We start from the raw sequence: 15,271 nt of genomic DNA on the forward strand, positions 1-15,271 counted from the left end.
AAGGGTAACTTCACAAATTGCTGTTGAAAGAATGGCCAAACAATTGACAAAAACACACTTCTAAACCTTGTAAAAACCTTTTCAGAATAGTTGAAGCTGTTGTAGCTACAAAGAAAAGCCTTACTAAAACGTACAGATTAGGAATGGGATGTCACATAAATTAAAAAATGAGTCAAGGAAAGTGAGCAAATACTTTAGGGCAGGGTTCACTGAATCCGGACGTCGGAGCCACTTTTTCTGTCGTGTTTTCCATGTCTCCTTCCTCCAACACACCCGAATCAAATAATCAAGATCATTATCAGGCTTCTGGAGAGGTTGCTGATGACATAATCATTTGATTCAGGTGTGTTAGGAGAGAGAGACTTAGAAAACACGACAGGATTGATGGCATCAAGTTCCAGATTAAGTGAACCCTGCTTTAGGGTTTCGGCAATTGAGTGTACAGTATATTTTGCAAATTTCCTGTGCTTCATGCAACTACAAAACACTCTTTGCTCCTATTTAACTCAAGATTTAGCCGGGGCAATTGGCAACCTGCTGGGATAGGCTCCAGCTTCCGCATTACCTTGCACAGAATAAATGAATAATGAGTAGGAAATGAATGCAATGAATTATGATTTTACTCAGTCAGAACCGAATAGAAAATTGAAAACAAAATAGTGACATATTTAGGTCTTATATAAAATTTTTAACTTTTCAAAGAGCACCTGCTCATTGTATGGTGCTACTGTAAGGAAAACAAAACAAATACACCCTACTAAACTACAGTAGATACTGCCAATTGAATATTTCATCGTTCTGGGCTACTGCATCACCGCACTAGCAGCATAGCAAAGCCTTTAAAGTGTGATTACTACACACACACATACACACGCACTCACACGGCTCCTTTAAAGATAAAAGTCACGCAAACAAGCTTGAACACATTGATGCATTAAGCTTCTACAGTATTACAGACTAGCACAAATAAAAAATGCCTGCTGAAGCATGTGAATTTGCTGAAAACAGGGATGCATGATAAACACATAGGCTAACAATTGCATACACATTTACACATTTGAATTAACCTAAGATTGGCCCAGGGGTTCAATAACTATCTGTCCAATGGAATCATCATCATTTCAATTTTTTAACGCCTTGCTTCCCTGCACATCCCTTTGTGTCACTCCCTACAATATTCACCTTTCTCTCTTTCCATGTGCCTCTCATTAAAACAGTTCCCCGGTCTTATCCCAAGAGAGCAAGGTTAAAATTAGCTCCTCGTCAACTTGCACTTGCTGGTTTCTTTCCCTTCCTTTCTAGACTGCTTTCCTTACATCAAAGTTTCCTTATAATAACCTACAGTACCAATTCCTTACTCTTTTAACTGTTTTTTTTTTTTACACCAGTAGCATAGAAAATGTGTCGTGTGAGCCAATCAAACCACAGAAAGTGTGGAAGTGTAGTCTATATCCAGTTCGGCTACTTCAGAGAAGATGGTAGCAGTGACACACTGCATTGCGTGTAAGTATATCAGATGCGCTTGTTACTTTCATTACTTACAAAATGTAATGTTTATCTCGCTTCTTTTTCTTTCCATTTTTGTAGATGTACTCTGTGATTGTCAAACTCCCTATCTCGCAAGTAATACCCCTTTTCCCTGAGATCAGTTGAGACAGTCTCCAAAACCAGTATAGCAAATGGATTGATAGGTTTGCATTTCCTTTGTGAGTGTCTGTCAGACTTCCAAGTCCTGCTAGATCTCTCTAGGGCCCTAAGTTTGTCATTCAAAAAGCCCGGACATGACTCACATACAGCATAGCAGCTTTTTATTGGCCCATAGGAGCAACAAGGATTAAGCCTGATGAACTCACAGGACTGGGACCAGGATCATGAATCATGGCATTTCTTTCTATATTCTTACATCTAAACTACAAGCTAAACATTGTGATTTTTTTTTAATTAATCCAATTTTTTTCCCCTATAGAACTTATAATTTTCATTGTAATACATATTGTAATTTTGGAAAAACTCAATAGAGAGTGCACAGCGGTTTCAGTATCAATTTGTAAGGGAGTTATTCACTCGCATGACCTCTGTGTTCAGGTTTACTCAGTAATGGTGTGAGAATTGGATGTGAGTGTACAAGTGACCTGTAAGTAACCAGCAACATCCCTGGTTGTTGTTTGCCTTTTGTCCAACATACATCAGCTGTGATATAACCTTCATCTGTCTGTGACCCTGAACACCATAAGTGGTTGCAAATATTGGGCGATTTTTTTTCTTGTATAAACCCCTCAAAATGAGAGTGAAGTGCAAACTGTTAATCTACAGCAACAGGTGTCAAACCGATTCCAGAAAGGGCCAAGTGGGTGCAGGTTTGCTTTCCAACCAATGAAGAGGACACCTTTTCACCAATCAGATCTTTTACATGTGTAATCAGTTAAACTTTGTCAGGTGCTGCTTGTTTCAGTAGGAAGTTCATTGGATAAACTCTCTGCACTGTATCGGTCGGAACAAAATCCAGCACCCACTTGGCCCTTTCTGGGATCGGTTTGACTCCTGTGATCTACAGTGTATCACAAAAGTGAGTGCACCCCTTGCATCTTTTCATGGGATAACACTGATAAAATGACACTTTGACACAATGAAAAGTAGTCTGTGTGCAGCTTATATAATTGAGTTAATTTATCTTAAAATAAAATAACTCAAAATATAGCCATTAATATCTAAAACCCTGCCAACAGAAGTGAGTACACCCCTCAGAAACTACGTACATCCCTAAATGTCTAAATTGAGTACTGCTTGTCATTTTCCCTCCAAAATGTCATGTAACTCGTTACAGGAGTGCTGTCAGCATTGCTGCAGAGAGTGAAGAGGTGGGGTGTCAGCCTGTTAGTGCTCAGACCATACGCCGCACTCTACATCAAATTGGTGTGCATGGCTGTCACCCCAGGAGGAAGCCTCTTCTGAAGACGGTACACAAGAAAGCCCACAATGGTCTGAAGAGACGGGCGGGTACACAAGAAAGCCCACAAACAGTTTGCTGAAGACATGTCAACAAAGCACATAGATTACTGAAACCATGTCCTATGGTCTGATGAGACGGGCGAGCTTTCTTGAGTACCGTCTTCAGAAGAGGCTTCCTCCTGGGGTGACAGCCATGCACACCAATTTGATGTAGAGTGTGGCGTATGGTCTGAGCACTAAAAGGCTGAACCCCCAACTCTTCAATCTCTGCAGCAATGCTGACAGCATTCCTGTAACGAGTCATGTCACGTCATTTTGGAAGAAACATGACAAACAGTACTCAATTTGGATATTTAGGAATGTACGTAGTTTGTAAGGGGTGTACTCACTTTGGTTGCCAGGGGTTTAGATATTAATGGTTATATTTTGAGTAATTTTGAGGGGAAAATAAATTAATTCTATTATATAAGCTGCACACAGACTGCTTTTCATTGTGTCACAGTGTCATTTCGTCAGTGTTGTCCCATGAAAAGATATACTTAAATATCTGCAGAAATGCGAGGGGTGTACTCACTTTTGTGATATACTGTATTTGTACTTGCATTAAGATGTAAAGCTAGGAGTGTGCAATAATTATTTATAAAAAATTAGTCAGGTGCATAAACCTTTTACAGAAATAAGAGCCACTAAACACTTTATCTAACTTCTAATGAGGGTCTGGATTCTAGTTGAAGGTATTTTGGACCATTCATCTTTTCAAAACATCTCCAGTTGAATCAGTGTTGATGGTTTCTGAGCAAGACGGCCGTTTTAAATCCCACCAAATGTTTTCAATAATATTCAGGTCTGGTGACTGGTGACTGAGATGGCCATTCCAGAATGTTTTCTTTGCAGGTATGTCTTTGAGGATTTTGAGTAGGGTTTAGAGTCATTGTCTGTTTCAGTATCAAGCCCGGGCGCAAGTTCAACTCTGTCACTGAATGTTGAAAATTGTTCTCAAGAATCTGCTGAGACTGACTGGAATCCATGTGACCTTCAACATTAACACTATTGCTTGTACCTGCACTGGCTACACAGCCCTACAGCATGATGTAGCCACCACCAAAATTTACTGTGGGTAGCAAATGTTTGTCTTGGAATGCTGTGTTCTTCATCTGCTATTCATACTGTCTTGTTGTTTCCACATAACTAGCACAATGACACCATCTGGAGCTGAGCTAACTTCTTGTTTTGGAGCTGGTCTGTGGGTAATGTTTGACTTTTCTCACTATCCTTTAGGGGTACTTATCTGATATTTTTCTCGACTTGACATGAACTGTGCTCGTGGTCTTCTATTTCCTGACTTAGTATCTCACAGTGGAAATTGACAGTTGAAATCTCTGAGCTAGGTTTTTATTTCCTTTCTCTAAAGTCTAAACCATGATGTTGACCTGTCATTGTCAGGTCTTTTCAAAGTATTTTTAAGGGGTCCTATTATGCCACACTTCAGAGAAGATGCAAAGAGGAGACACACTTGGAAATTGCCATCTTAACTACTATGAGGTTTTTTTTTTCCATTTACTGTGCATTTCTGCTGTATGATATATTTCACTGAAATTGCTGATTCATACAAACAATCATTCATGAAAGGAAATTTTTAAACTTATCAGGTTTGTCCAAACCTTTTAATAACACTGTAATTATGTGAGATTATTGTTTATGTATAATATTTTTTGTTACTTTTTTTTCTGTAACATAGTCAACAAAGCTCGACTTTATTCCTGTTAGTACATTCAATATCGACACACCATCTATGGTAGCTCTTACGGTGCATTTCTGCTGTAGGATATATTTAACTAAAATTGCTGATTCATACAAACAATCATTCATAAAGGGAAATTTTTAAACTTATCAGATGTGTCCAAACCTTTTAATAACACTGGAATTATGTGTCATTATTGTTTATGTAGAATATTTTTTGTTACTTTTCTGTAACATAGTCAACAAAGCTCTGCTTTATTCCTGTTAGTAAATTTCAATATCGACTCACCATCTTTGTCAGCTCTTCTGAAAATCTGTGGACAAAAAATGAACATGAGTCATTATTACTGAAATTTGTTAAACAATATATCATATAACAGTTTTACTGTAGAAAAAAAGGTCTACATATCTTTCAATGTTGGGTGAAAACCGTCACAAATTAAGCCAAAGAAAATTGCAGTTGTTGTTTCTATGCTTGTGGCATGTTCAGCTAGAACGGGCACAAGCACAACGCCAATGAAGATGAGCGGTAGGCTTATGGTACAGAACCTGAATGGATGGATATTTCTTTGTTTATACCAACTTCTTCTGAAATAACAATGCTTGAAATAATTATTTGTTAGAGTGCTCATTTGTATTGGTTGTACAATTTCTATCAGTTATCTTAAAAGAACACGTTTGTCAACCTACGTAATTGAAATTAGACCCGACCGTCAAATTTGCCTATTTAAGTATAATTCTAAGTTGTTGTTGTTGTTGCCAGCTGAGGCTCTACCTCAGAAAAAAAAATAACAGTAAAAAACCAATGAGTTTACATTAGGAGTGTTCGATCCTTGCATGTGTTTTTTATTTTTGAGTGGAAATAAGTCAGTGTCTGCACTTCTACTCCCGTCCACTAGCTAGCAGTGTGCAGTAGCATTGCCTCGCAGTCTGTTGTTTACTAATTCGAGAGATTTGTGTACGTCGCCCTCTGGTGGTTGGCAGCCATTACTGGGTCAGTCAATGTAAACAGTAATGTTAGCTGCTGTTGGCTGTGTGCTACAGGCGGCACACCTCAGCAATGGCGGATGGAATACTTCCAGTTGTTTTGCTCGGATTCGTCAACAGAGATAGAGATATGCAATACCCCGAAGCAAGTTTGAAATTTGGGCTCATTTTGGCTTTTACTTCAAAAACAGTGGCATGGAGTAGTATTTAGAATCCTGCATTTTAGCAAGTTTGGACTGAAGCATGTTTGCACAAAAAAAGAGAAATTATTATTATGAAAGCCATATGTTGTTCAAACATAAAACAAAAACATGTTTACTTGAATGCTGGATAAGGTTTCAGGAATAAATTGATAGAAATATACTTACGTCCATTATGATTTGTATTTTTATAAAGTGATGTACAGATATCGTAATAATCAGTTTCAAATGTTGCATCGGGATAAATCAGGATCGAATCAAATCGTGACCTGTGAATCGTGATATGAATCGTATGAGCCAGATATGAGGCAATATACACCTCTAGTTTTCACTTTTGAAGCTACAAGACTTATGTTTGCCCGTGTGTCTGTGTAATGATAGCAAGCCCCAAAAAATCTGAATGATGACGGCTGAAGTTTCAGAAGTTATCGCTGATAGTCATATGCGCAACCAGAACAGAACAGAATTTTTTTTTTTTTTGGACAGTCGATGGTTATAAGGCAGGCACTAACATTAACAATTCTTATAAATTCATTAGATAATTGAGCATGAAAACAGTTCCTTTCGGATTTGCCCAGCTCAGACTACTATCCATCTACTGTGCGCTCAATGGATCACAAAAGAAACACAAATAAAGTACTTTTGATTTGGCCTGTTTAGTTTGTGTTCGCACAAACCCAGTCATTCAGAAACAAATTAAAAAAAAGAATGAATCTTCGTATCAATGTGACGTTCGTAACAGTTGAAATAGAATAAAACCAAACAATAATCTTTAATCTTCAAGTTCCGATAGTAGTTACTAGAAATGTCCCGATCTTCCGATCACATCATTTTCAAAGTATCGGAATCGGCAAAAAAATATCAGCCACTCCTTTTTTTAATATATACAGTACTGTGCAAAAGTTTTAGGCAGGACACCTGCCTAAAACTTTTGCACAGTACTGTATATATATTTTTTTCCTGTATATGCATAATATAATAAAAATATATATACAGTACTGTGCAAAAGTTTTAGGCAGGTGTCCTGCCTAAAACCTTTGCACAGTACTGTATACATATATATATATATATATATATATATATATATATATATATATATATATATATATATATATATATATATATATATATATGTATCTTTAATTAAATTGTTATCTAATTGTATTTAATGTTAAGACATAATATGTTACACTCATCCAGAGTCTTTAGTTTAGGCCTAAGGTAGGGTTATCAAATTCATCCCGATAACAGTGGCAATTAATTTTTAAAAAAATGTGTCACGTTGATATATTTAATGCAATTAATGCATGCGCTGCACGACCCTCTCACTCATTGTCGCGCTCAATCTGTAATGGTTTTACCTATGTAGAGAGATAAAAGACAGCGCAAAATGAGTAGAGTGAATTTGGGCAGCCTTTGGAGCCTTTTTAAAAATTGGCTAAAGCCTTGCAATCCCTCTCCCTATGATTAGAAATATCATGGGAAGCAATGTGGGGAAGCAAGGTGGCAATTGATCATTGTCTTGACACCTTATGTTATTTCCCAACGCAGAGAAGATATATCAATTGGTAGCACGACGCACAGTCATGGTTCCACTTCCCATCATGCATTTGGGATGGCCACAGTATCATTTACTGAAAGCTCAACAAATACACTAGATGGCAATATTTAGTCACAATATACAAAGTCACAAGTCTTTCTATCCGTGGATCCCTCTCACAGAAAGAATGTTAGTAATGTAAATGCCTTCTTGAGGATTTATTGTCATAATAAACAAATACAGTACTCATGTACTGTATGTTGAATGTATATATTCGTCCGAGTTTTATTCATTTTTTTCTTAATGCATTGCAAAAATGTATATGATAAGGAAAAATTATCGGGAATGATTGGAATTGAATCGGATCGGGAAATATCGGGATTGGCAGATACTCAAACTAAAACAATCGGGATCGGATCGGGAGCAAAAAACATGATCGGAACAACCCTAGTAGTTACATTAAAGTGAACCAGGTCTGCCATGATCATGGACAATAAATTTCTCGAGCAGATGATTAGCAATAAAAGTCAACAGTTATCGAATATGACTCATGCATGCAGGTCAAAATGTATTCACAATAATACTGCGTATAAAATGACTACCTACTGTAAATTCATACACTAAAAAAACTACATTCTGTCAAAAACTCATACACACAGTTACAGTTGTGGTGAGCAGTGAGGGAAAAGATTTTGTTCTCTCTCTAACACACACTCTTCAGATTTACACACATAATTCTGGCAATGAGTTCACAATCATTGCAAATGTTTTAGTCTCTCTGGTATTAAAAGCACAAGCCTGGCTCGTGCATCAGTGTTTTAGAGAACTGCGTTTTCATCTGCCAGGAAACTGCACTTTGAAAAAATGACAAAAACACTGAAAACGCAATTGGGGAAAGCAGTGGGGAAGCAAACAGAGAAGAATGCTATTTTTGGGGTGGGTTTGTAGACCGTAAAGAACTGCACATAGTGAAGGTGGCATCGCCCATAATACCGTTCAATTGCTCCCACTTTTTACTGGTTAGGGCGCCACCATGAAGACAATCATGGTTTCTTATCTGTGTTCATAAACTCCATATTTGGCGTATTTGGTCAGAATGCATTTTTTACACCAGTATATGAGCGGGAACATGAACGCGTCAACTGCATAAAGATTCGGAGAGATCCCGGCATGCAAGAAGCCCCCCTCAGTATAATTATTATTAGTTTTAGTTTTAGAGATTACGACTTTAAGATCCCCAATTGTAAGAGCCAATCTCCCCAGGCTTTAAATCTTGATGGTGAAGTCGGGCGGTGTAAAACAGTATCAATGTAAACTCTCAAGAAGAGCAAGACCCATTGGCCAATGTCTGGTACTGCAGACGTTTTCAAACACTTCCAGACTTTATTTTGAAAGACAGGGGGCTTGGCCTTGAGTAGGTTGCGAGTGGCAATTTCTTCCAATGGTTAGTTCCTGGATATCAACTGAGGGTTACATAATTTCACTTCCATATGTGTGTTAATGTTTTAAGTGTATCTCCAGTGGCCAGTTGAAAAAATGGTTTATCACGAAGAAAACTTCATACAGCCGCTGCCTTCATGTGGTGATGTAATCATTGTAAATACTTGTCGAGTCAAAATTTGCAAGTGAACGCCCCCTCAAGTCATATTTTCTATTGAAACTGGTAATTTATTTGGATTACAGTGGTACCTTGATACAGTGGGGCAAATTAGTATTTAGTCAACCACTAATTGTTGCCCAACGACAGCCCCAAAACATCACTGCTCTAAAGGAGATCTGCATGGAGGAATGAGCCAAAATACTAGCAACAGTGTGTGAAGAGCTTGTGAAGAGTTACAGAAAACGTTTGGCTTCCGTTATTGCCAACAAAGGGTACATAACAAAGTATTGAGATGAACTTTTGGGATAGACCAAATACTTATTTTCCACCATGATTTGCAAATGAATTCTTTAAAAATCAAACAATGTGAATTTCTGTTTTTTTTTTTTCCACATTCTGTCTCTCATGGTTGAGGTTTACCCATGTTGACAATTACAGGTCTCTCTAATATTTTCAAGTGGGAGAACTTGCACAATTAGTGGTTGACTAAATACTTATTTGCCCCACTGAATACGATCGCTTCGACACATGATCTTTTCGACATCCGACGTAAAATTTGACTCGCCATTTGTTTCTACATCCGGCAACATGCTCTAAATACGACGATCTATGACAGCACCTCAGTTTCATTGTTTTCCCGCAAGACAGACGCATGGCAGATTTTCTTGTGAGAGAAATAAACATGGGTTCCAAAAATGTCAGTGCAGGTGGTGAAAAAGAGGAAAAAGGCACTGCTTACCATTACCATTGACATGAAGATAGATTCGATAGAAAAATATGAGCGTGGGTTGCACATCTGTGATATAGCTGGTTCAACAATACAGCTGTAGACAGTCTATGATGGTCTCTCTGCGCTCCTCCTCCGTTTGCCAGTTTTTATAAGGTGGCAATTATTATTGTGGTAACATCGCCAAAGAAATCGACAGCTTCGTCAGGTTTCTAATCATTTGTTCCATCAACTTGTGCAACATAGCACGCCAAGTGTTGCAAGAAAACAAAGTGAAAGTAATAAAGCTCACTCTATCAAGTCAGCCACGCGATGCATTCAGGTACACTACGCAAACACATTCGCCACATTAGAACCCGGTTTGTTCCATTATTACAGGTATGCAATAGTAACATCGGTATTTATTAAGAATTTAGTGTAGGTTTTCGGGCTGTGGAACGAATTAATGGAATTATAATGTATTTTTTATGGGAAAATCCTGCTCGACATACAGTATGACAATTTCAACTTACAAACAAGGTCCTGGAACGAATTTACTTTGTATGTAGACGTACCGCTGTATTTGAAGTTTTCAAAATGGCGGACAGGAAACAAGGAGTGGTGAACGGTAAGAAACTAAGTCAATTTGGCTGTTGTTTTGATGCCTGCACAATAACGTAGGGTACAAAGTTATAATATGCATAATTTTCAACCAAGTGTTTTCAATAATATTTAGTCTTGCACAGCAAAAGAGACACAGGTTAACACTTGTTTGTCAGTCTCAGTAGAAAACTCTATGTGAATGTAAATACAACGTAAAATGGAGTAACTATTATAAAATATAGTATATTTGCATTAAAATCACTATTTTTTATTAACCCAGTCTTTTATCTCTTCGTTAAGGTTGGACCACTGTAATAAAAGAAGACATTGAGCTGCCATGTTATCATTCCTTCACCGAAGACCAGACTGTCTTAATTGATCTCATCTGACAATATTTAATGAAAGAAAACCCTGAGCTCCAGGGACTGTAGCATGGGAAAGAAAAAGTTATTTTGGCAGGAAATTGCAGCATAGCTGTCAATTCGGTTCCAACAGATCTTTGATTTTGAAAAAAGTGTCCAGAAAGTGCACAACCTTTGAAGATGCTTACAAGAATTCAGTAGATAATAGGGATGTCCCGATCCCATATTTTTGCACCTGAGTAAACTGATTTTGAGAAACCGAGTCCCGATCCGAGACAGAGAAAAAAAACAAAAGTTCCAACCATGTTACATTACTGTACTGTTTAGAGTACTTCCTCTTTTTCCGGGATCAATATATATATATATATATATATATATATATATATATATATATATATATATATATATATATATATATATATATATATATATATATATATATATATATATATTATATATATATATATATATATATTATATATATTATATATATATATATATATATATATTATATATATATATATATATATATTAGGGCTGTCAAACGATTAACATTTTTAACTGAGTTAATTACAGCTTAAAAATTAAAGAATCCTAATTAATCGCAATTAATCGCAATTCAAACCATCTATATAATATGCATATTTTTCTGTAAATTATTGTTGGAATGGAAAGATAAGACACAAGATGGATATATACATTCAAAATACAGTACATAAGGACTATTTGTTTATTATAACAATATAATAACAAGATGGCATTAACATTATTAACATTCTGTTAAAGCGATCCATGGATAGAAAGACTTGTAGTTCTTAAATGAAAAATGTTAGTACAAGTTATAGAAATTTTATATTAAAACCCCTCTTAATGTTTTCATTTTAATAAAATTTGTAAAATGTTCAATCAAAAAATAAACTAGTAGCCCGCCATTGTTGATGTCAATAATTACTTACACAATGCTCATGGGTGCTGAAGCCTATAAAATCAGTCGCACCCAAGCGCCAGCAGAGGGCGGCAAAACTCCATAAAACACAATTAACAAGCAGTTCACTGTACTGTCATTTAAATCTTTCTGAGCAGGGGGAGTGTGTTAATTGTGTCAAATATTTTAACGTAATTAATTTAAAAAAAATAATAAACGCCCGTTAACGCGATAATTGTGACAGCCTTAATATATATATATATATATATATATATATATATACATAAATGTTTTTTTGTTTTTTTTTTTTAAATCAAAAACCTGATCCTTTTCACCCGATCCAATTCCGATCCAGTGAAAAATGGCGAAGGGCACATTAATTCAACAACCTGGTACCATCAAATAAAACAGCACTTCTGTACCAACCCAACTTACCTCTGAAGAAGTATCCTCAGTCTAATCTATCCGCAAATGCCGTTATCTGCATCATCTATTCACATTTCAAGTTTAAAGTGCAAAAGAAAGCCACAAGAGGACTGAGACACAGTCATAGCTTTTCTTCAAGGTTGTGAAGAAACATCTCAAAAGGGGCATGATGAAATCAAGAATCAAATTAAAGCAACCAATGCTTTATTTAGAAAACTGTTAGTCAAAACAGAATGCATGAAGATGCTGTTGAAGCTTGCTTTTTGTTGTTCATTTGACAATAGTTGAAGACTTTATATCTAATTTCAAAGGAGTTAAAAACCTTTTGTGAGACTTTATATATTTTTTGTAGGTTTGTTAAAATGTTTTTAGACCAAAAATAAGTTATTTTTCCCCCTAAAAAAATGTATGGCAAAATGGCTTGTTGCTATGTCTGCCACTATTTATCATGTTGTTGTGACAATAGAAAAGACTTATTTAAGGAGATTTGTACTTTTTTTTGTACTTCATGACTTGTTTTTTGTACATATAGAACATGCAAAATGCTCCCCCCAACCCCTGAAGGAATACTATCTTTTCTCATATTTACTGTTTGACTGTTTGTATTACTCTAACGTACCCATTATAAAATAAATAGCATTTATATCATAGTAGAAGGAAAACAAGCAGACTATATTTGACATGGCGCATAAGAGATACATGACGCCTTCTGACCACAGAAGCCCAACGCGTGCGTCATGCAGCTGACTGAGCAAGATTGACGCTGACTACCAGGTGATAGGCAAGACATCTACAAGCCCACGTCTGCAACACCAAACCCCACAATCAGCTATTCAGGACAGTCCAGAACAAATGGCGGGACATCCTGTACTACCATAAGACCCAATTGAAAAGAACTCTAAGTTTGATAGCTCAGCGCCTCTCAGACGGTGAGGCGCGCCGAACCTCCCACCTCAGTTGCCTCATTAACCACGACCCAGCAACGGTGAAACATGAACTTGACCGCCCAAATCTGAAACAGAGGAAGACCCAAACACACCATTCTTCTTGCCCACAGCATGCCCCACGAGAGCATACAAAAATATTGAATGTTTAACTAATCGTTGTCTTTTTTTCTCAGGAAACTTTAGTTGACTTGTGATATGGCGACCCTGGAATCAGTCTGCCTCCTCGCCTGGGCCTGTCGCTGTTTTGCCTTGCCGTTTTATCATTGTCGACCTAAATAAATTGTCAAAGTGTGTTTCGAAACCTTTTTCCAGCATTCAAAATGGAGTCAGTACAAGGGGTTAAGACTAATATGAACGCACGGAGTTCAGCCTTTTGGCCGGTTTGTGGGGGTTCCGCCGGCCCAGGTCGTTATAGCTGCGCCAACGCGAGTCCGGCAGTTTGGCTGGCGTGATTCCGGCAGTCTGGCTAAAAGGTCAGATTCCTTCACCCACCCAAAAAATTCTTTTAAAAAATGATCCACTTTATAATGGGGGACAACTGTACGTAAAAGTTATTAAATACACCTATTTTCTGCTGTATTGTACAATAAATACTGCACCTTTATGATCTGATCATTGAGTGTTCCCTTTTTGTTGCGGATGACTATTCATTCACTTCAATGGTGTTAAGAATTTTGTTTTCGTGTGGATCTGTTTCCAGGCAATTATTCCATACATTTACAATATGGGTGGCTGGAGTCGGGGAGGGTATGCATTATTCAATTGAATTTTTGTATTTGTGTCTCAGGTTTTGAGAAAATAAGTGGAGGTCACATGAAATTTGCTTAATCAATTCTAACACATTGTAATAAAGTTAAAATTGCAAATGCCTGAAACGCCCCCCCGTTTTTAAATGTCAAATTATTTTGCATAGCTCAGCAGAAAGCAGCATAGCGCTACTGGGGGGAGGAAAAAGAGAAATATTACAGTTGGGTCCTGGTGTGTACTGTGTCTAGTGTGTGTGTGTGCGTGTGCGCACGCGTGTGGCTTGAGAGAGAGTGAAATGCATTCTGAGGAGAAAACGACAGCTAACAGATGGATGCGATAGCGGCTTGGACTAAGTAGAGACAAAAAGGGAACATTGCCTTTGTTGCTTGAGTTTACGAAGCATTATATAGGAATGGGTGTTTTCTTAGTCGTGCACAGAAGATGATATAAAAAGTTTTTAAATTTTAACGTATGATTTTGTGAACACTATATAAACACTTTGTAAATACAACTTGAGTTTATCTTAAGATAGCTATGTGTCTACTGAAAGCTAGCCAATGTTGTCTTAATAGGAAGAGTGTGTTTACAGGTTTATGGAACAAACATAGGTCCTCTCACAGGACCTGTTTGAAAGCTGACTGTGGTTGTATCACCGCCTCTAGCTGTGTCTGAATAACTATTGTTTTTTGCAGTAAAGCATGATGAAAAGTGAGGTACTTTTCCCTCGCTAATGGGACTATAAAAGGGGCCAAGAAGTGTTCTATTATTTTTATATGTGTGTGAGGTTAAGGCATGCAAGCTGAGAGAGAATATAGCTACAACGCAGGATGTGGGAGAAATTCCAAATTGTTAAATAGGGGCTGGCTGGAGGATGTGGAACGAGGGATGGACCAAAGTGCACGGAAACAAATGCAATGGCAAACAAAACTGAAGCTCCAAAGCTTGTCACTCTCATGAACCTCCACGTTTTGAATGAAAGTGTTGGAGCTTGTACCAAATGACATCAGTCACGTGACAGACTATGCCAACTCCACAAACATTGCATAAATACCTGTAATTTATGTGAGAATAAATCAACAATTAATGCCATGTGACACACATCCTGTGGCCTATACTACGAAGCCGGTTTTCTGGCTTAGCAGGGTAACTTCGAGAGTAACTTTATCACGTGCGACATAAGTTCGCGGCTATGCGAGACTACGAAAGGTGGATATGTTGGAACCGAGAAGTGTTGCCATGGCAACACACGCCACACGCCAAACCTGGTCGTGTCAGAGTTAGATCTTGCTTAACATCAGGATTCCAATTAACCACGCTCTATTTAAACAGCACTCCTCCGCGGACGTGTCCTCCTGACAATGACAGCGTACTTGGACGACCCATACGACATTGGCGCGCGAATTGTGAGGGGCTCTCTCCGGAGGGCACGGGTATTTCGGGACCGCCAGAATCCGCTGGCGTACCCGGACGATGTACTCCACGAAAGATATAGATTTTCAGCTTAGGGAATTCTTTACCTGTGACAAATGATCGAGGCGG

At 37.6% G+C, this 15,271-nt stretch overlaps 1 protein-coding gene across 1 annotated transcript in view; it reads right to left on the reverse strand.

The window, feature by feature from the left end:
- necab2 (N-terminal EF-hand calcium binding protein 2) overlaps positions 1-15,271 on the reverse strand; it is a 215,559-nt gene that overhangs the window by 185,836 nt on the left and 14,452 nt on the right. Inside the window, exon 2 of the mRNA XM_057836566.1 lies at positions 4,979-5,003. Within this exon, the coding sequence (XP_057692549.1) occupies positions 4,979-5,003 (25 nt within the window). The remainder of the gene's footprint in view (positions 1-4,978; positions 5,004-15,271) is intronic.

The sequence above is a fragment of the Corythoichthys intestinalis genome, chromosome 5, assembly GCF_030265065.1.
Source record: "Corythoichthys intestinalis isolate RoL2023-P3 chromosome 5, ASM3026506v1, whole genome shotgun sequence".
NCBI lineage: Eukaryota > Metazoa > Chordata > Actinopteri > Syngnathiformes > Syngnathidae > Corythoichthys > Corythoichthys intestinalis.